Below are 23,688 nucleotides of genomic sequence, written 5' to 3' on the forward strand. Positions count from 1 at the left end.
GAGCCAGTTCAGATTGCATTCATGACTGACTTCTGTTGGCTTGCCAAAGCCTACATATTTATTCCTAAGGTTTTGAACATCAATATGCTGAATACTGCTTGCATAAAATCAGTGCAATGGGACATGGATGGAATAAATATGAGGGAAGTGTGCACTGAAGCATTTGCACTCTTGAGGTGACGTTTGCAGCATGTGTTTTCATGCACACACATGTATACACATGCATAACAGAACATTCTAGACTTTCAGTGTAAATGAATAGTCCAAATAAGCATCAGTGTATCAATAAAAGACAACATTAAAACGGGAAGCTTAAGGTTTGCAGACCCCCTCTCCATCCCCATCACACACATGTGGCACAATTTCGTTTATAAGTGATATTGGCTCTGTATGAAAATATCAAACAAATGCATTATTTATAACCAACTAGATTTATGAAGTCTTTCTTTCTTGTACACCCATTACATCAGAGGCTTTTAAAAGGCTCAAATTTATGATTGCTGCAAGTATTTTATAAATTCATAAAACTAACAAGTCCTGTCTACAAGCAGTAGTAAAGCTTTGTGGTTAACTTTGAGCTCTGCCATAAATCTTTACAGCTTAGGTCTGTATGCTTTTCCTCGCAATGTTTTCAGTGTGCTTGTTGATTCTGTCTGATACAGGTTTGGTAGGAAGAGAAATTCATAAATACTACAGTAGCAATATTTCCCTGCTGCACACACAGTGACCCCCACAAATAAAGTGGATGGACACTACAGAATTTTCTGCTAAAATATTACAGTGCAGCATGTAATCAATCAAAAGACCAAGATATATGTTGCTTTACATAGGTAAGGCATCACATTGGATAATTTAACCCTGATTTGGCAATAAAAATATACATTAAAAGTATGAACAAAAGAATTGCAATGGATTTCATTGTAAGCCCCTTACACTTATTTCCAGTGTGATTCTCTGAGGATACAAAGTTAAAGACAAAATAAAATGAATAATATGTGACTTATTTTAATTAACTGTTATTTATTACATTGTCTGAATGTGTTAAATACTGCCACAGATGAGTTCTTTTGGTGCTGGACACCGTGGAAGACTAGTGATTTTGTTGTTGTAAAACATTTCCCTGACAACAAGTCACAGTCTACCTCAATGACCAGAGCCCTCTCTCCAAGCTTCGCCACGCAAGCCACAACCTTACTCTGCTCGCCACAAAGGACGGCACGGTACTGTAACACTTTCAGTTCACCCACGTTGCTTTTCAGCCTGTTCTGTTCATATTGAAAAGCAAAACTGGGTCGCGTCTGAAGAAGCACTGACATCAGGAGAACGGTGGCAATACAGACAGAAAATCGTTTGCATCCTACCGCAGAGATGCCAATACAGGGTATTTCTTGTTTGTCCAAATGATCTTTGTTGAATTTTTTTTATTTTTATTGTGTATAGGTGCTTTAAGCATTGCTCATTATGTTAAAAAATAAATAAATAAAAATATATTTCCGCTATTTGACACTGGTCTCTTAGTGCTTTATTGCGAGTATGTATATTTTTTATTGATGGTAGAAGTATAACACTATTCGCTATCTAAGCAATAGAGCTAAAATAATATGCAGTCATTTACCTTCTATGAAATGTAACTGTAAGCTATTTATATATTTGCGGGTAGTAAATGAATAAAAAGTGAATATGTATCATATATTCATGGAAATGATGTGTTGCCCACCCGAATGATCAGAATAACATTTAAGAAAATCATAGAAATGTGTACAAAATTCATTAATGTAAAATATGGGGAATAAATACTTCAAACAACAACAGATATATCTCATATTAGCATGTGTACATTATTGCTACATTCATGTTTGTGGACGTGCATTGTAGAATATGTTCTAATATGACATATTGTGTGTGGGTGTATACATATTTATACATATACACACAACATACATATCATTAAGTAGTAGTAAACCACAATCTTCCACACACTCAGAATATATAATAATTACACATATGAATAAGTCACATGAATCAGATCTAAAAATTCACCAATCTAATCGTATTCCCACTCATTCTACCACGTTACTTGATCGTGAGGCAAGCAGTTATCTCTGCGTCCTTCGGCCGGTTCATTATGTTATCATACAACCACACCACTCATTTCTACTCCACATTTTCTTTCAAAGGGGGAAGGAGCAATTAAGGTCAGGGTGCCAGTAGCACATAATTTCAATATACTCTTAAGCAAGGCTAATATTTAAATCATAAAATCAGCTGTGCAATATGTATCGCTTTGCTTTATAGGAGATAATAGGGCAAGGTTATTAGTGCATTAGTATTCAGCTGCAAAGGAAGAGAGCGCATTGGTGAAATGTTTCATTTGTACTCGCTTTGTTACAGCTGAAGGATGGAAGGATGCTGGATAGATGCATGGATTGTAGACTAATAGAGGCATTTTGTAATAGCTTTTCTGTGGCTATGAATATGCATTACAGACAGTGAACAATGACAGTGGGTGTTACCTTCAACTCTCAGAGAACGGTGTAGGATGTTTCCATGGATACCACCATGGCAACCCTTTCTGAATTACCAACCCCGGCCTAGCTCAAGTCAGTGTGGAATAGTCTCTCTGCTTTTACGTGGCCTTGAGGGTCATTGTTGACAATGCTCAATGGTTGTTTTATCATGAAAAAACTGGATTTCTACTAGAAATTAAAATTGCATTACTTAAGTAGGATAAAATTAGTTTCTGACATATTTTCTCTAACATTTCAGCTGTAGAGGTTAAGGTAATCATGATCACTTCATCACATAAGGCACAACTCAGCCACTGTTTTCCAGGAATGTGTTTGGGTGACAGAATATGCACACTGTAACACTTTGACATGCCATAACTGAAAACCGCTGAGGTCAAGTTACTACTATTTGCACACAACACTGTGAATTTAGAGGATGTTGTTTTTACCACCAAAGCCTCTCCACCAGTTTCTTAAGATATGATGATCATTGCAGTGCTTTGTTCAGAGGGACTTAACTGCCAATAAGACCCTTTACACACAAATGTGGTATCAGTGGACAAGAATTCCGACTGTTCAACATAATATTTCAGCACTAAATATTATTTCCCTACAAAATGAAGACAAATGCTGGACAAATAGCTTTTGTGTTCTCAGTTCATGCACAAATTATCGCAGATGCACCCAAATCTCACCATTGCAGATGTATCTGCATCTCAAACGAACTTTCAGATGCAAACCGTTTTCCAGAAGTAAAATCTTAATATTGAAGGTCTGTGTGTGAAGCATACCGTGCAAGACAACGATGTTTTCTAATACGACAAAATTATCTACATTTCTAAATCTGTGGAGAATTTCATTGACCTTTGAAATCATAGGCACTTCGGTCAAATTTGTCCATTTATAGGCGTTTTAAACCCACTTGATTAGAATAATTCAAATGCAAGAATAGCAGTGTACATGATTCTGCACACTTTTAAATATCCCATCCAAGCGGCTGTATTTCCGTCCATTTGAGTGTTTTATGTTTTTTTCCAGTTTCTGTGTGAGAGATTCGTTTTAAAATGAAAGGCTTTTCATTTAACACTGAAACCGCGATGATCCTTTCCCCTGGTTTGCATGTAAAGACGTGCAACTGTATCTTACATCATGACGGCGAAAGCGAATCGCAGAGAGGAGTAAGATTTCGGACAGGCATCCACAGAGTCGACTAGATGACATCACTGCAACTTTTGGCTGGTCCCAATTCAGCCCAAAGGATGGGCCGCGAAGGGAATCGGTGAAAGCCAAAAACATCCATAACATCTGCAGAAAACTTTCCCCAAAACTTTACAAGAGTTATTAGCTAGACAGATAATGTACAAATGCGTATTTCAAACCAAATTATTAACAGGCCTGAACTGCATCATCGTTAGTAATTAATGTAAAAGGTAAGTATCCAGCGAAATGTTATATTATTCAACAACAAAACAAAAACAGTAGGGTAGCTAGCTGGCTAATGTTACGTTAACGCTACGTCTTTTGGAATCGATCAGCCAAACTTTTACAGAGCTGGCTATCTTCTTCCAAGATAGTCTAAGTTGCCAACTGGGAAACTGTATGTAGGTGGCCAGCTAACTACGGTTATTCCAAACGAGCAAGGTAATTACACTAATTCCCATTGTTTCCGAAAAAATGGCTAACGTTAGCTGACCACTTAGCTAGCTATATATATAGATAGCTAGCCAGAACCGTTAGCTGTTGAGTAACAAAGTACCATGCTTGCTAGTTGACTTAGCGATCTTACTAGCCCCAGTAATGCCAACACTAGCTTGACGCCCACGGTTACCATTTACGTGTCTAAACTTAGGTTAGGAACATTGGCCGTGATTTAACAGTAAACATTTGATAGCTTGCTAGCTAACGTTGCCTCTTATTAACCGTACGCTAGCTAGTGCAGGATGGGCTGGGTAGATCTATTACACTTAGCTTAATAATAGTCAGCTATTATGTAGCTTCGTTTAGTGAGAACGGTTTCCTGACCAGACGAAACTACACACATTATTATTTAAAATGCCAGGACAATGGCGAGAAAAGCTTGGTCCCTTTAAAACTGTTGGCGTAGCTAGCTGGTATAGTTGGCTGTAACTTATTTGATTGGGAGTCGTTTTCAGGTAGAGAGCTAGTTAACGTTAAACATTTTTAGCCTATTGTGTGTGGTAAAAATGCTGTATTTAACAAAATCTGGTTCGGAAACTTCTAACAGAAAGGCAGATGTTGCAGATCTTTTGGTCTCTCTCAAAAGTTTTTGACTTTTTCATATCCGCTTAGCAGTGCTTATTGATCTGCGCTTGGGAACCCCTTGACCTCGAAGGTGTATCTTCTTGTATAATTAGTTTGATTGCTCTGATTCTGAGCTGTCCTTGTAGTAACCTGCGATGATTCTAACTTCGCTGTGCGTCTGTTCCTGTTATTGGCAGTCAGAAATTCAGTGGCCCCCCAAGATGGCTTCAGCGGTGGATCAGACCCAGAGAGGCGCCGGGGTCTGCTGATTAGCCTACCTATGTCTCCCAAAGTCCCAGTGCAGGGCAGGGCTGAGGATACAGCGGTGCAAGTGGCTGTCCGAGTGCGCCCCCTGCTGCCCAAGGAGCTTCTGCACAGCCATGAGAGCTGCATCACTGCCGACCCGGAGGAGAAGAGGGTCACCCTGGGTCATGACCGCCACTTTCACTGTGACTTTGTCTTTGAGGAGAGCAGCAGCCAGGAGGAGGTGTACTCCACCTGTGTCCAGCCCCTTACAGAGGCCTTCTTCCAGGGCTTCAATGCCACTGTCTTCGCATACGGACAAACTGGCTCTGGCAAGACGTACACTATCGGAGAGGCCAATATTTGTGAGTGTCCCATTTCGAGATCCGTCGCCTAACAGTAATCTGGGTAATGGGAGATGAGGCTTCATGAATCCTACAGTGTGTTGAGCTGCCTTAGGCTGTCAGTCAATAGACAAATCAATCAGATGATTACCCTTCACTGCAAACACTATAACATGATGGCATGTGCTGAAGTCACTCATCACATAGGCTAACTATTGAAATTTAAGTGTTCATGACACCTCACTGTCCTGTGATTAGTTCCAGTATCATCTTTTATGTCAAACTGATTTTAGTTAAGTAGTTTTTTTTTGAGATTGTCAGCATTAACTGGTGAAACATTTTGGTATTAATCAAAAGTCACCATTGTTATTGCATGGATGTATATAATTTAGTTATTCATGCCAAATGACAGATTCACTGCAACTTATAGGTCATTGTTCAGTGAACAGTCTTATGTGTCCAGTTAAATATTATTATCATTATTATTGTTATTGTTGTTGTTGGTATTATGTGTAAGGTTACATGAGGCTGTACTAAACCATACAACACTTTTTATTAAAAGAGCAAAAAATATACAAAAATGCATTAAACTTAAATGTATTCCAGAGCAATTTATTTGAACTGTAGTATAAGTAGGCTTCACATACAAACAGGTGTAGGCGTGCAAATGCCTATGGCAACTCCTGTAATGTTTTGAAAAACTTGAACAAATAAAGTGCACAGCAATGCATTATCAACTGCATGCATTAGGCTAAGCGCAAAGCATCCCAGACTGGCAACTCCAAGGCGATCCATTGCATTTATTACGTTACCGGCACTGTCTCTTAAAATGATGGACTTTCCTCTTCTCAGTTTTCCATGCATTTAGCATCTCCCCCGTTGCTGTAGCGATGGACTGTCCTGTGTGTGAGCTACGAAACTGCTGAGCCTGCAGCACTGCTTTTTGCAAAGTAAAACCTGAGTCTATCCACTGTGCTGTCGGACTTAGTAATGACATTGGACACACGTCTGAGCTCCAGATGTCAGTTGTGAAACTAACCATTGCAACGTTTTCCAAGCGTTTCGAAATGAATTCGCACACTGGCGTGTATACGTATTTGGGATAGCCGTTTCGGAGATGAAATGCCGGTTTGGCAACGTGTAGCGAGGCTCCAAATGTTCGATTAAGCGTCGAAAACCCACATTTTCAACAACAGAAAGGGGTTGGTCATCCAGCATAATGAATTCCATGTCTTTCTCCGTTATCAGCTTTGCTTTGTTGCTGTCTGGAGGGAGTTTCTCACGCTTCTGAATTGTTTCCAGCAATGTTTGTTGTTGCGGCACACTTTTCCTCTTGGCGCTCGTTGCCTGTATAAATTCAGCATACTCCTTTCCATAATGCTTCTGCAAGTGTTTAATCAAGTTTGTGGTGTAGAAGTTTCCAACGCTGCTGCCACCCCTCGAAACACTGGCATTGCATAAATTGCACTCGGCTGCTTAGCTGTTTTCTTCTTCGAGCTTAAAATAACTCCATACAGCTGACATGATGACAGCGATGCTGACAGGTCTCACTCACATTCTAGCTACTGTTCACATGGCGCATGCTGCTCATCTGTGTTACTCGTGACACATCTCTCTTTATGGCATGTCGCTCAAAGTTTAGTTAAGCATTTACATGATAGTTTAGGCTAATGGATCGTATCAGATTATACTTTTTTTCCGATATCCGATCCAGTGATTTTGGCCAGTTACCGATACTGACCGATACGGATACTGAGTATCGGATTGGCGCATCCCTGGTTGACATTGGTTGTGCATTTCTGAATAGTGGGTGAAAAGGTCTGTGCTCTTGAATGTTGATGAGCACGGGTAGTGTGCATCCTCTCCGAGGGGCATAGCTGGAAGTCGTCGACAATTAGGGACGCCAAGGCAAAGGCAAAAGGAAAGGGAGTTCACACGGAACCCAAGCCAACTGCACTTCCTACAGTGCAGCTGCCGCCGCCTAATAACGCAGTCCTGAGCAGGCCTGCTCGCCATCTGAGATCTGGGCGGACGAGGAGAAATTAACACTTGTGTGGCGCTTGGCTGCAGCCTCCTTCAGGGACGACGAGCAGGGCATCATCCCACGGGCCGTGGCCGAGGTCTTCAAGCTGCTGGACGAGAACGACCTCAGCGACTTCTCAGTCAGGGTCTCCTACCTGGAGGTGTACAAGGAGGACTTCCGGGACCTGCTGGAGGTGGAGACGGCCAGCAAGAACATCCACATCCGGGAGGACGACAAGGGCAACATCGGTACGCACCACCGTCAGTCCGTCACCGTTACGAACCGCCATGTCAGAGCAAGGGTCTTAGAAGGGTCTCCTTTAAAAGTGTCACTTTTATTGCACTGATTAATATGTTGACCCATGTGGGACGTTGGTGTGCAGACGTGGGAGAGGTGGGTATGTCATGGCTTGTCATGTGTGGTGTTTGGTTGTGGGAGCAGCGGTTTCATCACGTGTGTGTGTGTGTGTGTGTGTGTGTGTGTCGGCAGTGCTGTGCGGGGTGAAGGAGTGCGAGGTGGAGGGGCTGGACGAGGTGCTGAGCCTCCTGGAGACGGGGAACACGGCGCGGCACACGGGCGCCACGCAGATGAACCCCAGTTCCAGCCGCTCGCACACCATCTTCAGCGTGCTGCTGGAGCAGCGGCGCGGCGGCGGCGGCTCGCGGGGCCCCGCCCTCAGCCCGCACGTCCTCGCCTCCAAGTTCCACTTCGTCGACCTGGCGGGCTCCGAGCGCATCCTCAAGACGGGCAACACCGGCGAGCGGCTCAAGGAGAGCATCCAGATCAACAGCGGCCTGCTGGCGCTCGGCAACGTCATCGGGGCGCTGGGGGACCCCAAGCGGAAAGGCTCCCACATCCCGTACCGGGACTCTAAAATCACCAGGTGCGTGTTTAAACCGACTTGACGTCTCGCCAGCGTGAGTGTAAGCTGTGTGTGCGTGTGGGTTTAAGCATATGTGTGTATGAGCTGAAGCTGTGACCCACGGGATGAAGGTGCAAGGCACGTGTGCGTTTAATGCCAGCTGCTCCTTGATATTCTCCAGGATTTTAAAAGACTCGCTGGGAGGGAACGCCAAAACGCTCATGATCGCCTGCATCAGCCCCTCCTCGTCGGACTTCGACGAGAGCCTCAACACGCTGAACTACGCCAAGCGGGCCCGGAACATCCAGAACCAGGCGGTGGTGAACTGCCGGGGGGAGCCGGACCGCACCGAGGGGCTGGAGATGCAGATCAAGGCCCTGCGGCGGGCCCTGGAGAACCGGCACCGGTCGGAGACGCGCATCATCGCCCGGCCGGACCCAGAGAGGAAGCCCAGGGCGGCGGAGGGCGAGATCGGCCGGCTGCGGGCGGAGAGCGCCCACTACAGGACGTGCACGGACTCCGCCTACAGGCTGTTCATGGAACTGCAGGGGGAGGGCACGCTGACTGCGGGGCAGGTGATGCGGGTGAAGGAGTGGCTGTGCACCGTGGAGGAGGAGCGGAGCGAGCTGACCACCGCCTCCGGGCTGGACAGCGGCATCGAGAGCACCTCCACCGAAGACAGCAACGCGTTAAAGAAAAGCAGGGCGGCTGCCAGAGCACAGGTAACCAGCAGGGGGCGTTGTGTCTCACACCATGTGTGCAGGCTGTCTTTTGGGCTGGCGCTGGCTTTTAGAAGGCCGACAGTAGATCCCAGTCTTCCAGATGCAGAATGGGCTGGTTTGGGTGTCTCAGGCTTTTGGATGTTTATAACTTGGTCTTCTAAATGCGGCTTATTTTCTGTGTGCTTGGTACATCAACTTAAACACTTTCCCCCGGGTTCAGTTTCAGATCCAGCTTGACTTTGGTGATATAAACAGAATTAATCTCTGTTCAGAGACGTGCAGTGAACAGAATATTTATTCGTACTGGAAACAAAAGATCTCAAGGACCAAGAGCAATTCTGCCAGGGGGAATGGTTCACAATCCTACCTAGAAGTGGCAGAGTCTCCTAAAATGCTACAGGAATCATACTGCCAGTGTAATCCATGCCAAAAGAGGAATTTAAAAGAGCTCATCATAGGGATGTGAATAAATGTGAGCCTTGTGTTTCTTGCAATAAAATCTGTTACTTTTGAACAATAGCACTTTTCTTTGTACCATAAAATTAAAATAAAATTTTAATATTTTAACATTTTTTAAGCAGGGAAAAAATGATCCAGTATGTATTTTTTTTTTTGTGTGCGCCACTTTTTTGTTTTTAGTCAGGGGTATGACTAAGCAGGGAGGGTGTTGTACAGATGTAATGGGAGTAGCCCTAGATGCCCTATGAGAGGCTGTCCAGGACAGGTGGGTGTGGCCCTGCCTGATGTGTGTGGCGTGTGGTAGGGTCCAGAGCCAGGGGCAGAGGACTGGGACCGCGACCGCGAGGACCATGTCGCCCGGCTGCAGGCGCGGGTCCAGCAGCTGGAGAGGGAGAACACAGACTTCCTGGCCGCCCTGGAGGACGCCATGGAGCAGTACAAACAGCAGGTACGGGCAGGAAGACAGCTGCTAGAGGGTCAGAGGCTCCCTCAGGCCCGCGGTTCACCCTGTCCCTCTCACCCCCCTGCCCCCCGCAGAGCGACAGGCTCCAGGAGCAGCAGGACCTGATCACAGAGCTGCACAGCCTCATCGCCCAGCCCGGTCACGTGGAGCTGGTGCACCCGAAAGCCAGACCGCACACCGCTCCCATCAGCTCCATGCGGCCCCCTGGTGCCAGCGCGGGGCGGACCAGCCCCTTCTCCAACGGGGACGCTGGGAGGTGGCCTCTGAGAGAGGTATACATTCAAGTAGCAGAAATGTCACCCTTTTCTTGTGCTTCCATTAAAAAGCTTCCGCTGAGTCCCCACAAGAAAATAAGGCAGGGCAATGAAAGGTAATGTTTTGTGAGGAGCGCCGAGCACTTATAAGTATGCTTATATGGACTCACTGACTTGGCGTGTTTTTGCTACATTCATCTGAATGAGTGTATTTTTTTTCACTTAAGTTCAAATTAATTTCAAGCTCTGACTATCAGTGCAGGCTTTATTGTAACTCTTAAGTGAAGTGCTGATGGTTGGCTAGATGATGTTCTCATCATTGAATTCCACTTTTATGATGTTTCAAAGATGAAGGTGAACGGCACTGTGCTGTACCGTATCTCACTAGTGTTCTGCTTCCAGACTGGCTCAGCTGGATCTGTGGAGAGGGGAGTGTGTGGGCACCACGGCCAGGAGGAGGGGGGTACAATCAGGCTGGGTCAGGGGGAGCCCTTTCACGACCCTGAAACCCTCGGGAGGATGGAGGGGGAGGACTCCGAAGAAGAGGGCGAGGACACACACATCAGAAGTGGCCGAGACAGACGGAAGTATGTATCAGATTTCACACCATTGCACCCTAATGCAGTGTCATTTATTTAACCAGCTACTTACAGAAAAAAATGCTGCAGACTCATTTCTGACAGTTTCCCCAATAAAAGTCCTGCTTATGCTGATAGTTTTCTGTTGTCTTGCTTTCTCTAAATGCGTTCGGATTGTCAAATGAAAATCATAAATGAGGGCAGGTTAATTTTGTCTCTGCCCTTTTACAAGCAGTATGTCTAAAAGGTAAATTAGAGTGCTCTTCGGCATTAGAGGTCTGAGCTCCTTGCAGTGAAAAGCGTGGTCACCTTTTCAATGCCTTGCAGACACGTGAGCCTATCCTGCTTGAGGAGGGAGGGGCATTGCGGGGTGTCGGCGGGCAGAGTGATGGGGAATCTGTCCCTGCTGCCCGAGAACGGACATCTCCTACCGTCACACTGCCACAGACGCACATGTGAGTTCACCATCACAACACGTTGTCATGGATTCGCAGGGCATGGGGACTCGCCACGTGAAGGCCAAATTAAAGCCATTCTTTCTCTTAAAAATCACAGTGAAAGCTAGCATCCAAATACTACTTTAAACTGGCTCTAATTTCTGTAGTTTGGTATTTTTCCCTTGCAAAAGTAGCCCTTAAGGAACTCCTAAGGGTGATCTCTGGGTAAATGGACAGTAATTTACCTCATTGCGGTCATTAGCACAGGTATCTTAAGGGCAGCTTGTAATTGATTTTTAAGAATCGTTAAATCGTCAGTAACTTTGAAAAGTAGCTCCCATGGAATCCCTTAGTGTTAAGCTGCATTTACAAAGGCATTTACAATTACATTTATCAGGTCAGTGGCCCACAAGTGGCACATGCAGAAACACTTGGCATGTCCAGCCAAGCTCTTTCCCAGAGTTTTGTATCCACTCCAGAGTTGTGTGTGTCCTTCCAGCTAACTGCAGTGGTGGAGGCAGTTCCGTGCGCGACTCCCTGGGCGGTGGTCCAGGGGACTTGGGGCTGGAGAGGGGGCTCCTCCAGGCCCAGCAGAAGATCCGAGAGCTGTCAATCAACATCCGCATGAAGGAGGAGCTCATTAAGGAGCTGGTGAAGACAGGTAGCGTTTCGGCTTCTGGCCCGGCCCCTCCCCTCCCCACCCCTCCCCTGGCCACCTGAACAAACCCGTTAAATTTCACAATGAAATTCTCACTTCAGAAAAAATGTGAAAGAAGATGTGCAGCTTGTTGCAGCTTTTTTAAGTGTTTACAATTAATGGCTTGTTTGTTTCAGAACAATTACGCATTTCTGCAAGTGGAGTGAGAGGTTGTTTTTTTTTTTGGCTTGTTTTAGTTGTATGTCAAAAAAAACATTTACACATTTAATTTGCGCTGTCAGTTGATGGCTTGGCCTTAAATGTGTGGGTGTTTCAAATCACAAAAAGCCTTTACCGTTTCCTTCTAAGGACAGTGATTGGATGAGAATCATGTTATTATTAACCCAGCCAACTTTAGGGTGGCTGTTATTAGTAAAAAGTTGCATTAACTGCATTAATTATAATAATCATTATTAATACACAGCTAACCGCAGTAAAGTTTTTTTTTTCCTCCACTACAATTTCATTGCTAAAGTATCTGTCAACAGATAATTAGTAATGGTTGTGGAGGCGCACATACTGAACGCGCTCTGCTCTCTCCATTAAAAACGGGCTTCCAGTCCCATGTGGGATAGAGGGGGTGGGCGGTGCGGTCTGGCGCCGCAGCTCCGGCTGCTGCGTGACGGTGCTCTGTGGGTGCAGGGAAGGACGCCCAGGCCATGAACAGGCAGTACAGCCGGAAGATCGCCGAGCTGGAGGGGGAGGCGGAGCAGGCGCGGGCGGAGCTGACGGAGGCGCAGCGGCAGCTCCAGGACCTGGAGGTGCAGGAGGCCCGCGACCCGGCCGAGCGCTCCAAGGCGCAGGAGTGCCGGAGGAAGATCGCGGCGGCGCAGAGCAAAGTGCAGGTGAGGCAAACCGCCCCCCAGCGCCAGAGCGAGGATGAGCAAGGACCGCAGCACCACGGCGTCCAGGGCCCGGCAGATACATTACAATACATTACATTATCTCACCCAGAGCAACTTAAATAGGTCACAGTTTTAATCATTTATACAGCTGGGTATTCACTGCAGCAGTTGTGGGTTAAGTACCTTGCCTGAGGGTACAACAGCAGTGCACCTGCAGGGAATCGAACCAGCAACCTTTCAGTTGCTAGCCCTGCTCCACACCACTATGCTACACTGCACACTAGCAAGACTCCATTAACACCAGGGCAGTGTAGCAGAGACCTGGATGTAACCTCTTCTGTCCAAATCATAGCGCGTCAGCAATCGGAGATGCGGGAGTGGGATGAGTCATTATTCCATTATCATTAGCTTTAGAAGCAGGCAGCCGCCTGGCGTGACACTCGGTGACCGCGACCCTCCTCCCGCTTGCCCAGGTGCTGAAGCAGAAGCAGCGGGACACGGCGCAGCTGGCCTCGCTGTCCGCGCAGAGCGAGCGGCGCGTGCTGGAGCTGGAGCGCAACGTGCAGAGCATGCGGCAGCAGCAGGACCTGCTCCAGCGGCGGCTGCGGCAGGAGAGCCAGCAGAAGCGGCGGCTGGAGAGCGAGATGCAGCGGGGCAAGCACCGCGTCAAGGTCAGCGCGTGCCGCAGGGGGCGCTGTGCGGCCCGCAGGGGGCGCTGTGCGGCCCGCTCCCCTGCGCGGAGGCTCCGAGGTCCCCGAGCCGTAGGCCGATACGTAATCTGTTGTCATCATGAAGCCTACAAGTAGCCATTAGTCTGAATGGTACCGAGCTGCCGCGTGTGCGTCTTGACTAACTGCTGAAACGTACTTTGTAAACTTTGGCCAAATGGTGACAGAGGCTCCAAAATGATACTGTGCGTGGGCATTGGAATAAATGTGGAGGCTTGTTTCATGGGCCAATACCTTCAGATTTATGGGGGCGGGGGGCTGCTAGTGTTCCGTTTCTGCAGGATTTTAGAAAATTCTGTCCATTGTCGGATGCTTTTTGCTCTGGCTCTTGTTTTCGTAGTCCTACATCATCTGCCGTATGCACTGAGTGTGTGTGTGTGTGTGTGTGTGTCCTTTATTCTGTGAGAGCAGGAGCTGGAGATAAAGAATGAACAGCAGCAGAAAATTCTGAGGATAAAGACAGAGGAGATCGCAGCCTTCCAGAGGAAGAGGAGGAGCGGGAGCAACGGATCTGTCGTCTCATTGGAGGAACAGCAGGTGTGTGTGTGTGTGTGTGTCTGAGAATGCGGGGGGGTGGGGGGGAGTTTAACGTACAGGTCACAAGACACTCTTTGATATATCTGTGTGTATGTGTGTGTGTGTTGCATATCGAGTGTTTCACACTGTGCACAGTAAGTGTAGCCTTTAAGCTGCTCTTCAGGGACTTGTTGGAACAAGCCCTGGCCCCACACTCGGCCCCCCTCCTTTATCCTCACAGTGTGTCCTGGACAGATGTTCTTTTTTCGCTATCATCGACGCAGTCACGACTTGTTTTAGCATGTTTTTTAGCATGCTTCTTGCTGATCGAATCTACAGCTGAGTGCTGTGTGGGTCAATACAAAGTGATGGAGCTTTTGAGAGGTACCTGATTTCTTTTTTTATCCTGTTGTTCCTTTGTTGTCTGTGTGTGTGTGTGTGTGTGAGTGCAGAAGATTGAAGAGCAGAAGCGCTGGCTGGATGAGGAGATGGAGAAGGTGCTGGAGCAGCGCAGAGGCCTGGAGGAGCTGGAGGGGGAGCTGACCAAGAGGGAGGAGATCCTGGCCAAAAAGGAGGCCCTCCTGCAGGAGCGGAGTGGCCTGGAGACCAAGAGGCTCCGCTCCAGCCAGGTCAGTCCACACCCCTCCGCTCTGTGGGGTTAGCGCTCAGAGCACCAACCTCTGGGCTCTGACATTAACAGGTCTCGCTCTCTGATGTCATGTCCTAGAGTGAGGCTCTTAATCCGATTTAATCTGGATCTCGTTCTACCTGTGTCCACATTAACCGCACAACAAACAAGGTGTAACGCGGTAAGCGTTGTAATGTAATTACGCCCACGCACACTCACGCGGACAGCGGTCGGCTGGATGTCCGTTATGACGCTAGTTGAGGGAAGCAGCTCTTCCCTGAGGGGTGTGAGTATCTCTCTCACGTCATGCTCCGCTAATGATGGCGGCAAGCGACCCTTCACTTCCTGGGCCATGAAAGGAATCGATACCCACGTCTCCACGTGTCGGCTCCGGCGTTTGACCCCTGCTGAGCGGTTTTCCATGTCTTTCTTTTCCCTTCCCCGCCGCAGGCCCTGAGCAAGGACCTGGTGGTGCTGTCCGGCCGGATCGAGTCCCTGGAGAGGGAGCTGAGCGAGAGGAACGGCCAGCTCCGCAGCTCCAGCGCACAGGACTCCCAGCAGCTCCGGCAGGAGATCTCCAACCTGCGGCAGGAAAAGGACCAGCTCCTCAAGCAGCGGGCCGAGCTGGACGACAAGCTGCGGCAGGGAAACCTCCTCTCCCCAGAGGTGAGGACTAGAGTCAGACCCCAGAGGAGAGACAAAGAATAAAGACTCAGAGACCTGAGGTAAAAGCAAGAGTCAGAGACCAGAGGAGAGACAAAGAATAAAGACTCAGAGACCTGAGGTAAAGGCAAGAGTCAAAGACTAGAAGAGGGTCAAAGACAAGAAGTTCAAATACTAGGACCTAGAGACTAGAATCGAAGACTAGACTCCAGACCTGCCCTGTTCCAAACCGGCTAGCTCACTAACGCGGAGACGTTCCATTCTCCCAATCCCAGGAGGAGCGCACCCTGTTCCAGCTGGACGAGGCCATCGAAGCCCTGGACGCGGCCATCGAGTACAAGAACGAGGCCATCACCCAGCGGCAGAGGCAGCTGCGGGCGTCCGCCAGCATGCTGTCCCAGTGGGAGATGAACCTGATGGCCAAGCTCAGCTACCTGTCTGCCTCGGAGACGCGGGCCCTGCTATGCAAATACTTTGATAAGGTCAGTCCGCCGCGGTCCCCCTCTCACTCACCCCTCCGCTCCAGCAGCCCTGTCACAGCGGCGGCTCTCATTAGCGCCGGTGACCTTCAGGAAGCCGAATATCAGAGTGCAGCCGCCGACAGCGCGTGCTCTCACGCCGCCGGCCTTGCTCTGTAGCTCTGGGGGTACAGAAATGAAAGTGGCTGGAGAGTGTCATGTTGAGCCCGTGCTGACGAGGCACCCCCCACCTGGTGACACGTGTGTGTGTGTGTCTGTGTCTTTGTGACCACATTTTCACGTGTGTGTGTGTGCGTGCGTGCGTGCGTGCGTGCTGTGTGTGTGTGTGTGCGTGCCTGTGTGTGTGTGTGTGTGTGTGTGTGTGTGTGTGTGGGTGCGTGCCTGTGTGTGTGTGTGTGTGCGTGCGTGCCTGTGTGTGTGTGTGTGTGTGTGTGCGCGTGCCTGTGTGTGTGTGTGTGTGTGTGTGTGTGTGCGCGTGCGTGCCTGTGTGTGTGCGTGCCTCTGTGTGTGTGTGTGTGTGTGTGTGTGTGTGTGCGTGCCTGTGTGTGTGTGTGTGTGTGTGTGTGTGTGTGTGTGTGTGCGTGCGTGCCTGTGTGTGTGCGTGCCTGTGTGTGTGTGTGCGTGCCTGTGTGTGTGTGTGTGTGTGTGTGTGTGCCTGCGTGCGTGCTGCAGGTGGTGTCCCTGCGGGAGGAGGAGCGCAGGCTGCAGGTGGCGCTGGCGGAGCTGGAGATGAGGGTGGAGGAGCAGCAGCAGCTGGTGCTGTGGCTGGAGGCGGCGCTGGAGCGGCAGCAGCTGGACACGGACCGGCGGCTCACCCTGCAGCAGAAGGAGCACGAGAGGAGCGTGCAGCTCCTGCTGCAGCAGTGCCGAGGTGGGCCCGGGGCCCGGGAAACACCGCGCCACTCACCGAAACGCCGCATCATGCACCACACCACGCACTGCAGCCACTCACCAAAATGCCGCACCACGCACCGCAGCCACTCACCGAAACACCGCACCACGCACCGCAGGCACACACCGAAACGCCGCACCACGCACCGCAGCCACTCACCGAAACACCGCACCACGCACCGCAGGCACACACCGAAACACCACGCCATGCAAAACAGCCATGCACAGACACACCACACCACACGCCACAGACACGCACCGAAACACCACACCACACGCCACAGACGCACACCGAAACACCGCACCACACGCCACAGACGCACACCGAAACACCACGCCATGCAACACAGCCATGCACAGACACACCGCACCACACGCCACAGACACGCACCGAAACACCGCACCACGCACCACAGACGCACACCGAAACACCACACCACACGCCACAGGCACACACCGAAACACCACACCACACGCCACGGGCACACACCGAAACACCGCACCACACGCCACAGACACGCACCGAAACACCGCACCACACGCCACAGCCACTCACCGAAACACCGCACCACACGCCACGGGCACACACTGAAACACCACACCACACGCCACAGACACAGCACCATACTCTTCAGGTGCACCCCTACCATAGGAAGCGAGCCCTGCACCACAGACACGCCCCTTACATACCATTCACGCACCACAGGCGCGGCAATTAACCACAGACGTGCCGCTAATATAGCAACCCCTGCATGACAGTCCATGACGCAGTCCCACCTCCAGAAACATCAGAGCATCTCCGTGCGCCCAGAAAGACCCCCCCCAAAAAGAGATGCACACAGACGTCTTCATTCTCACCCCCACCTACACACCAGGACACCATGCAGCTGCTCCCCGGGACCTGCCAAGAACAAAAGGCAACGGACACGTTTTCATACATATTGAACGAGTGGATTTCTATCTACTTGCATTGCAACATCGGAGTTTTACCCATAACCATTAAGCAGTTTGTTGAGATGCTAAATTCCCCAGTTATGTAACTTAGCAGATGTGTGTGTGTGTGTGTCTGTCTGTTTTAAGTGATTCAGTCGAGCTGTTTTATCTCCCTGGTTAGAGCAAATGGATGAGGGGTTGGCTGGCAGGCAGCGGCAGTATGAGGGCTGGATCCACAACCTGGGCAAGGAGCTGAGCCACTGCAAGTGGGCCAATCAGGAGCTGAGCAATAAACTGAGGGAGCTGTGTGGGCAGGTCAGCCAGCCCGGGGAGCAGGGCAAAGGTCAAGGCAAGTCTTTCTTTCCACTCAGCCAATCAAAGTGAATTGTGTTGCTGCACAGCTTTACAATGGCACTGTCACAAAGCGCACCGGAGGGAAAAAAAAGAAAGTGGAAAATGATTCCCTGACCCAAGGCCTTGACAGTAGAAACACTTTTAGAGCTTAACTGACAAGTAAATATGATGATTTTGTGGTTTCTAAAACAGTGCCGTCCTTGTTTATATTTGTGTTGTTGTGTTGGGATTTTTTTGCGCCTTTTTCTTTTTCTCCCCCTTTTTCTAAAAACAGCACATGAAGCCTGTATTAGGCTTTTCTCTAGGTGATCTCTTGCTGTCAGCGTTGGGTACCAAGCGTATCCAGTGCGGCTGAATCGCACGCAGCCGCACTCATGTCTCCCTCCCCCTCCCTGCTGCTGTGTTGCAGTGCTGAGCTGTGAAGTGAAAGGAGCAGGCGGCGGCGGCGGCGGCGACAGACCGCAGGCCAGAGGTCCGGAGGAGTCCGGGAGGGGCGTGGCCGAGCCCGAGAGAGCGCCCCGGTCCCGGGAGGAAATGCGCGAGCTGGTGCACGCCCCTCTCCCGCCCTCCTGGAGGCGCTCGTCCCTCCCCACGGAGGACCAGCACGGCATGGAGGAGCTGCGGCTCCGCGCGGCCTGCGAGCTCCCGGCGAACCGCGTTCTCCAGCCCGGCGTGGGCACGGGCCACTGGGGCCCGCCCCTGCCCCTCTCCAAACCACGCCGAGAGTTCCGCAGGTCCAGCCTGAACACTGGGCCCTTGCTCTCCAACTCCACGATTATCGACGTGCGGAAAAATCCGGTTTGAATAAACGAGACTGTGTAGACATGTGCTGAATGCACCTAGGTGAGCATGGTATTCAAAGGAAGTTACTACCATAGTGCTTTTTTAAGATGTAATTCCACTTTGTAACCTTTGTGTATATACATTGCATTTTTGAGTAATGAATTACATTTTCTACTAAGTAGTCATGCGTTTTTGGCTGAATATAATAATGTATCTTTATAAATTAAACATTTTGGAAGAAAAAATATTCAGACTGCTCTCAATACTGATTTGACAGTGTTTCTCGATGTATGCTAGTTTATTGAGGTAGTTGTGGTTTTCTCAACGTAGTTTGCTCAGGAGAAGTTTTATATGGAACAAAGTGGAGATAAATTTGAGTACCTGAGGGAAAGCTATACTACACGTTTTCCACATTTGGTAGAGTTTCTCCACTCTTTATAATTTGAACATTATACATTTTTGTAGATAGGACTGTTCAACCATTGGCATGGCGGCCAAGTGTGGCCTGCCATAGCATTCTGTTTGGCCCTTTGATATTTGTGAGACAAATGTACTAATATGCATCAAAAACTGTGACAGCTTAGAACTTAAGTGTGATTTTATTCGACATGTGCAGGACGCCGGCACTGTGAGCAGAGCGATTTGATAGTTGTGATATGCCCTGTTAGTTTAGCTTCATAATTAGTTGTGTATGTAAATGTTAGGCCTCTTAAATTTAAATCAAGAATATCAGATTGATTACGTCAATTTGTGCATTTCTCATTGAAACAATGGACTGCAGGTTAACTACTAGGGCAATGTAAACCTTTTGGGTCAGGGTTACCCTTATAGCTGTTTTGTTATCATGTATCCAATTCATGCGTGAAGCACTAATACAACCAACCTTTACCATGAGCTGCCACTTTTAAAACATTGCGAGCCAGCCAGGAGTCGAACCTAGAATCTTCTGATCCGTAGTCAGACGCGTTATCCATTGCGCCCATATAGACAATCTCTTGTAGCTGTTCAAATTGCGACTGGGTGTATGGAATTGATGATGAATTTAACCCTTTATCAGGAATATCCCATTCAGATTGGGACCAGGTGTATGGAATTGGTGACGAGACAGTGTCCATTTATTAGTAATCACCCTTTTGTCAAATAAAATAAATGGTGCTTGTTTTCCTTTTGAGTCAGGGTTACCGTTAAAGCCGTTTTGTTATCATGCATGCAATTCATACAACCAACCTTTACCACGAACTGCCATCTTTAAAACATTGCGAGCCAGCCAGGAGTCGAACCTAGAATCTTCTGATCCGTAGTCAGACGCGTTATCCATTGCGCCACTGGCCCATAGAGACGGCCTCTTCTAGCTGTTCAAATTGTGACCGGGTGTATGGAATTGGTGACACATACTTAACCCTTTATCAGGAAAAGCACTTTTTTCATGTGAAAGTTAGGGTTGTATGTATTCCTTTTGGTACACCCGGTCCCTTTAAGCTGTATTTGAACACATGCCATTTCCATCATACATCACCAACATTTACATTTACAACATGGCCAAACTCTTTGTCAGCAGTTGCTACCTTTAAAACCTTGCGAGCCAGCCAGGAGTCGAACCTAGAATCTTCTGATCCGTAGTCAGACGCGTTATCCATTGCGCCACTGGCCCAAATAGACAGTGTCTTCTAGCCATTCAGATCGGGACCAGGTGTGTGGAATTGGTGAAGAGAAAGTGTCCATTTATTAGTAATCACCCTTTTGTCAAATAAAATAAACGGTGCTTGGTTTCCTTTTGGGACTGTATGTGATCTTACACCACATTGCTGCATGAAGCAATGACATGACCAAACTTTTTTATGAACTGCCATCTTTAAAAGATTGCGAGCCAGCCAGGAGTCGAACCTAGAATCTTCTGATCCGTAGTCAGACGCGTTATCCATTGCGCCACTGGCCCATATAGACAATCTCTTGTAGCTGTTCAAATTGCGACTGGGTGTATGGAATTGATGATGAATTTAACCCTTTATCAGGAAAAGCACTTTCTTTATGTAAAAGTTAAGGGGGTATGTATTCCTGTTGGTACACCCATTCCCTTTAAGCTGTATTTGAGCACATGTCATTTCTATCATACATTACCAGCATGGCCAATCTCTTTGTCATCAGTTGCTACCTTTAAAAGATTACGAGCCAGCCAGGAGTCGAACCTAGAATCTTCTGATCCGTAGTCAGACGCGTTATCCATTGCGCCACTGGCCCATATAGACATACGCTTCCAGCCGTTCAGATTGGGACCAGGTGTATGGAATTGGTGACATGTACGTAACCCTCTATCAGGAAAAGCACTTTCTTTATGTAAAAGTTAAGGGGGTATGTATTCCTGTTGGTGCACCCGTTCCCTTTACGCTGTATTTGAACACGTGCCATTTTCATCATACATTACCAACATGGCCAAATTCTTTGTCATCAGTTGCTACCCATAAAACATGACGAGCCAGCCAGGAGTCGAACCTAGAATCTTCTGATCCGTAGTCAGACGCATTATCCATTGCGCCACTGGCCCATATAGACAGTGTCTTCTAGCCATTCAGATCGGGACCAGGTGTGTGGAATTGGTGAAGAGAAAGTGTCCATTTATTAGTAATCACCCTTTTGTCAAATAAAATAAACGGTGCTTGGTTTCCTTTTGGGACTGTATGTGATCTTACACCACATTGCTGCATGAAGCAATGACATGACCAAACTTTTTTATGAACTGCCATCTTTAAAAGATTGCGAGCCAGCCAGGAGTCGAACCTAGAATCTTCTGATCCGTAGTCAGACGCGTTATCCATTGCGCCACTGGCCCATATAGACAATCTCTTGTAGCTGTTCAAATTGTGACTGGGTGTATGGAATTGATGATGAATTTAACCCTTTATCAGGAAAAGCACTTTCTTTATGTAAAAGTTAAGGGGATATGTATTCCTGTTGGTACACCCATTCCCTTTAAGCTGTATTTGAGCACATGTCATTTCTATCATACATTACCAGCATGGCCAATCTCTTTGTCATCAGTTGCTACTTTTAAAACATTGCGAGCCAGCCAGGAGTCGAACCTAGAATCTTCTGATCCGTAGTCAGACGCGTTATCCATTGCGCCACTGGCCCATAGAGACGGCCTTTTCTAGCTGTTCAAATTGTGACCGGGTGTATAGAATTGGTGACACATACTTAACCCTTTATCAGGAAAAGCACTTTTTTCATGTGAAAGTTAGGGTTGTATGTATTCCTTTTGGTACACCCGTTCCCTTTAAGCTGTATTTGAACACATGCCATTTCCATCATACATCACCAACATTTACATTTACAACATGGCCAAACTCTTTGTCAGCAGTTGCTACCCATAAAACATGACGAGCCAGCCAGGAGTCGAACCTAGAATCTTCTGATCCGTAGTCAGACGCGTTATCCATTGCGCCACTGGCCCATATAGGCTTCACTTTTCCAGCCGTTCAGATTGCGACCGGGTGTATGGAATTGGTGACGTGCTTAACCCTTTATCAGGAAAAGCACTTTTTTCATGTAAAAGTTAGGGTTGTATGTATTCCTTTTGGTACACCCGTTCCCTTTAAGCCAGGGGTGTCCAAACCTCTCCTGGAGGGCCACTTGTCCTGCATGTTTTAGATCTCTCCCTGCTCCAACACAGCTGATTCAAATGATCAGTTTGTTATTCTGTAGCTTCAGGAGTTCATAACGAATTGATCATTTGAATCAGCTGTGTTGGAGCAGGGAGAGATCTAAAACAGGCAGGACAAGTGGCCCTCCAGGAGAGGTTTGGACCCCCTGCTTTAAGCTGTATTTGAACACGTGCCATTTCCATCATACATTACCAACATGGCCAAACTCTTTGTCATCAGTTGCTACCTTTAAAACATTGCGAGCCAGCCAGGAGTCGAACCTAGAATCTTCTGATCCGTAGTCAGACGCGTTATCCATTGCGCCACTGGCCCATAGAGACGGCCTTTTCTAGCTGTTCAAATTGTGACCGGGTGTATAGAATTGGTGACACATACTTAACCCTTTATCAGGAAAAGCACTTTTTTCATGTAAAAGTTAGGGTTGTATGTATTCCTTTTGGTACACCCGTTCCCTTTAAGCTGTATTTGAACACGTGCCATTTCCATCATACATCACCAACATTTACATTTACAACATGGCCAAACTCTTTGTCAGCAGTTGCTACCTTTAAAACCTTGCGAGCCAGCCAGGAGTCGAACCTAGAATCTTCTGATCCGTAGTCAGACGCGTTATCCATTGCGCCACTGGCCCATATAGACAGTGTCTTCTAGCCATTCAGATCGGGACCAGGTGTGTGGAATTGGTGAAGAGAAAGTGTCCATTTATTAGTAATCACCCTTTTGTCAAATAAAATAAACGGTGCTTGGTTTCCTTTTGGGACTGTATGTGATCTTACACCACATTGCTGCATGAAGCAATGACATGACCAAACTTTTTTATGAACTGCCATCTTTAAAAGATTGCGAGCCAGCCAGGAGTCAAACCTAGAATCTTCTGATCCGTAGTCAGACGCGTTATCCATTGCGCCACTGGCCCATAGAGACGGCCTTTTCTAGCTGTTCAAATTGTGACCGGGTGTATAGAATTGGTGACACATACTTAACCCTTTATCAGGAAAAGCACTTTTTTCATGTAAAAGTTAGGGTTGTATGTATTCCTTTTGGTACACCCGTTCCCTTTAAGCTGTATTTGAACACGTGCCATTTCCATCATACATCACCAACATTTACATTTACAACATGGCCAAACTCTTTGTCAGCAGTTGCTACCCATAAAACATGACGAGCCAGCCAGGAGTCGAACCTAGAATCTTCTGATCCGTAGTCAGACGCGTTATCCATTGCGCCACTGGCCCATATAGACAGTGTCTTCTAGCCATTCAGATCGGGACCAGGTGTGTGGAATTGGTGAAGAGAAAGTGTCCATTTATTAGTAATCACCCTTTTGTCAAATAAAATAAATGGTGCTTGTTTTCCTT

The 23,688-nt window shown here is 47.7% G+C and overlaps 1 protein-coding gene and 12 non-coding genes across 13 annotated transcripts; 1 reads left to right on the plus strand and 12 right to left on the minus strand.

The window, feature by feature from the left end:
- The first annotated feature begins 3,774 nt into the window (after nucleotides 1–3,774).
- On the plus strand, nucleotides 3,775–18,800 carry kif7 (kinesin family member 7). Its single transcript, XM_036544514.1, has 19 exons — nucleotides 3,775–3,937; nucleotides 4,967–5,377; nucleotides 7,427–7,627; nucleotides 7,869–8,262; nucleotides 8,423–8,963; nucleotides 9,727–9,870; nucleotides 9,960–10,157; nucleotides 10,542–10,726; nucleotides 11,045–11,172; nucleotides 11,654–11,815; nucleotides 12,494–12,696; nucleotides 13,170–13,367; nucleotides 13,836–13,961; nucleotides 14,393–14,569; nucleotides 15,019–15,234; nucleotides 15,507–15,713; nucleotides 16,383–16,581; nucleotides 17,716–17,883; nucleotides 18,298–18,800. The coding sequence occupies exons 2-19, from the start codon at nucleotides 5,050–5,052 to the stop codon at nucleotides 18,690–18,692; spliced, it is 4,170 nt and encodes a 1,389-aa protein (XP_036400407.1). The 5' UTR covers nucleotides 3,775–3,937; nucleotides 4,967–5,049; the 3' UTR covers nucleotides 18,693–18,800.
- A 1,130-nt stretch (nucleotides 18,801–19,930) lies between these two features.
- Nucleotides 19,931–20,003, minus strand: trnar-acg. The gene has a single exon. It is a non-coding gene; the product is annotated as a tRNA-Arg (tRNA).
- A 246-nt stretch (nucleotides 20,004–20,249) lies between these two features.
- trnar-acg lies at nucleotides 20,250–20,322 on the minus strand. The gene has a single exon. It is a non-coding gene; the product is annotated as a tRNA-Arg (tRNA).
- Nucleotides 20,323–20,534: 212 nt separating this feature from the next.
- On the minus strand, nucleotides 20,535–20,607 carry trnar-acg. The gene has a single exon. It is a non-coding gene; the product is annotated as a tRNA-Arg (tRNA).
- Nucleotides 20,608–20,836: 229 nt separating this feature from the next.
- trnar-acg lies at nucleotides 20,837–20,909 on the minus strand. The gene has a single exon. It is a non-coding gene; the product is annotated as a tRNA-Arg (tRNA).
- Nucleotides 20,910–21,140: 231 nt separating this feature from the next.
- On the minus strand, nucleotides 21,141–21,213 carry trnar-acg. The gene has a single exon. It is a non-coding gene; the product is annotated as a tRNA-Arg (tRNA).
- Nucleotides 21,214–21,425: 212 nt separating this feature from the next.
- trnar-acg lies at nucleotides 21,426–21,498 on the minus strand. The gene has a single exon. It is a non-coding gene; the product is annotated as a tRNA-Arg (tRNA).
- Nucleotides 21,499–21,727: 229 nt separating this feature from the next.
- trnar-acg lies at nucleotides 21,728–21,800 on the minus strand. Its single transcript has one exon. It is a non-coding gene; the product is annotated as a tRNA-Arg (tRNA).
- A 246-nt stretch (nucleotides 21,801–22,046) lies between these two features.
- On the minus strand, nucleotides 22,047–22,119 carry trnar-acg. The gene has a single exon. It is a non-coding gene; the product is annotated as a tRNA-Arg (tRNA).
- Nucleotides 22,120–22,569: 450 nt separating this feature from the next.
- trnar-acg lies at nucleotides 22,570–22,642 on the minus strand. Its single transcript has one exon. It is a non-coding gene; the product is annotated as a tRNA-Arg (tRNA).
- A 246-nt stretch (nucleotides 22,643–22,888) lies between these two features.
- trnar-acg lies at nucleotides 22,889–22,961 on the minus strand. The gene has a single exon. It is a non-coding gene; the product is annotated as a tRNA-Arg (tRNA).
- Nucleotides 22,962–23,173: 212 nt separating this feature from the next.
- Nucleotides 23,174–23,246, minus strand: trnar-acg. Its single transcript has one exon. It is a non-coding gene; the product is annotated as a tRNA-Arg (tRNA).
- A 246-nt stretch (nucleotides 23,247–23,492) lies between these two features.
- Nucleotides 23,493–23,565, minus strand: trnar-acg. The gene has a single exon. It is a non-coding gene; the product is annotated as a tRNA-Arg (tRNA).
- Between the last annotated feature and the right edge of the window lie 123 nt (nucleotides 23,566–23,688).

The sequence above is a fragment of the Megalops cyprinoides genome, chromosome 13, assembly GCF_013368585.1.
Source record: "Megalops cyprinoides isolate fMegCyp1 chromosome 13, fMegCyp1.pri, whole genome shotgun sequence".
NCBI classification, from domain to species: Eukaryota; Metazoa; Chordata; class Actinopteri; order Elopiformes; family Megalopidae; genus Megalops; species Megalops cyprinoides.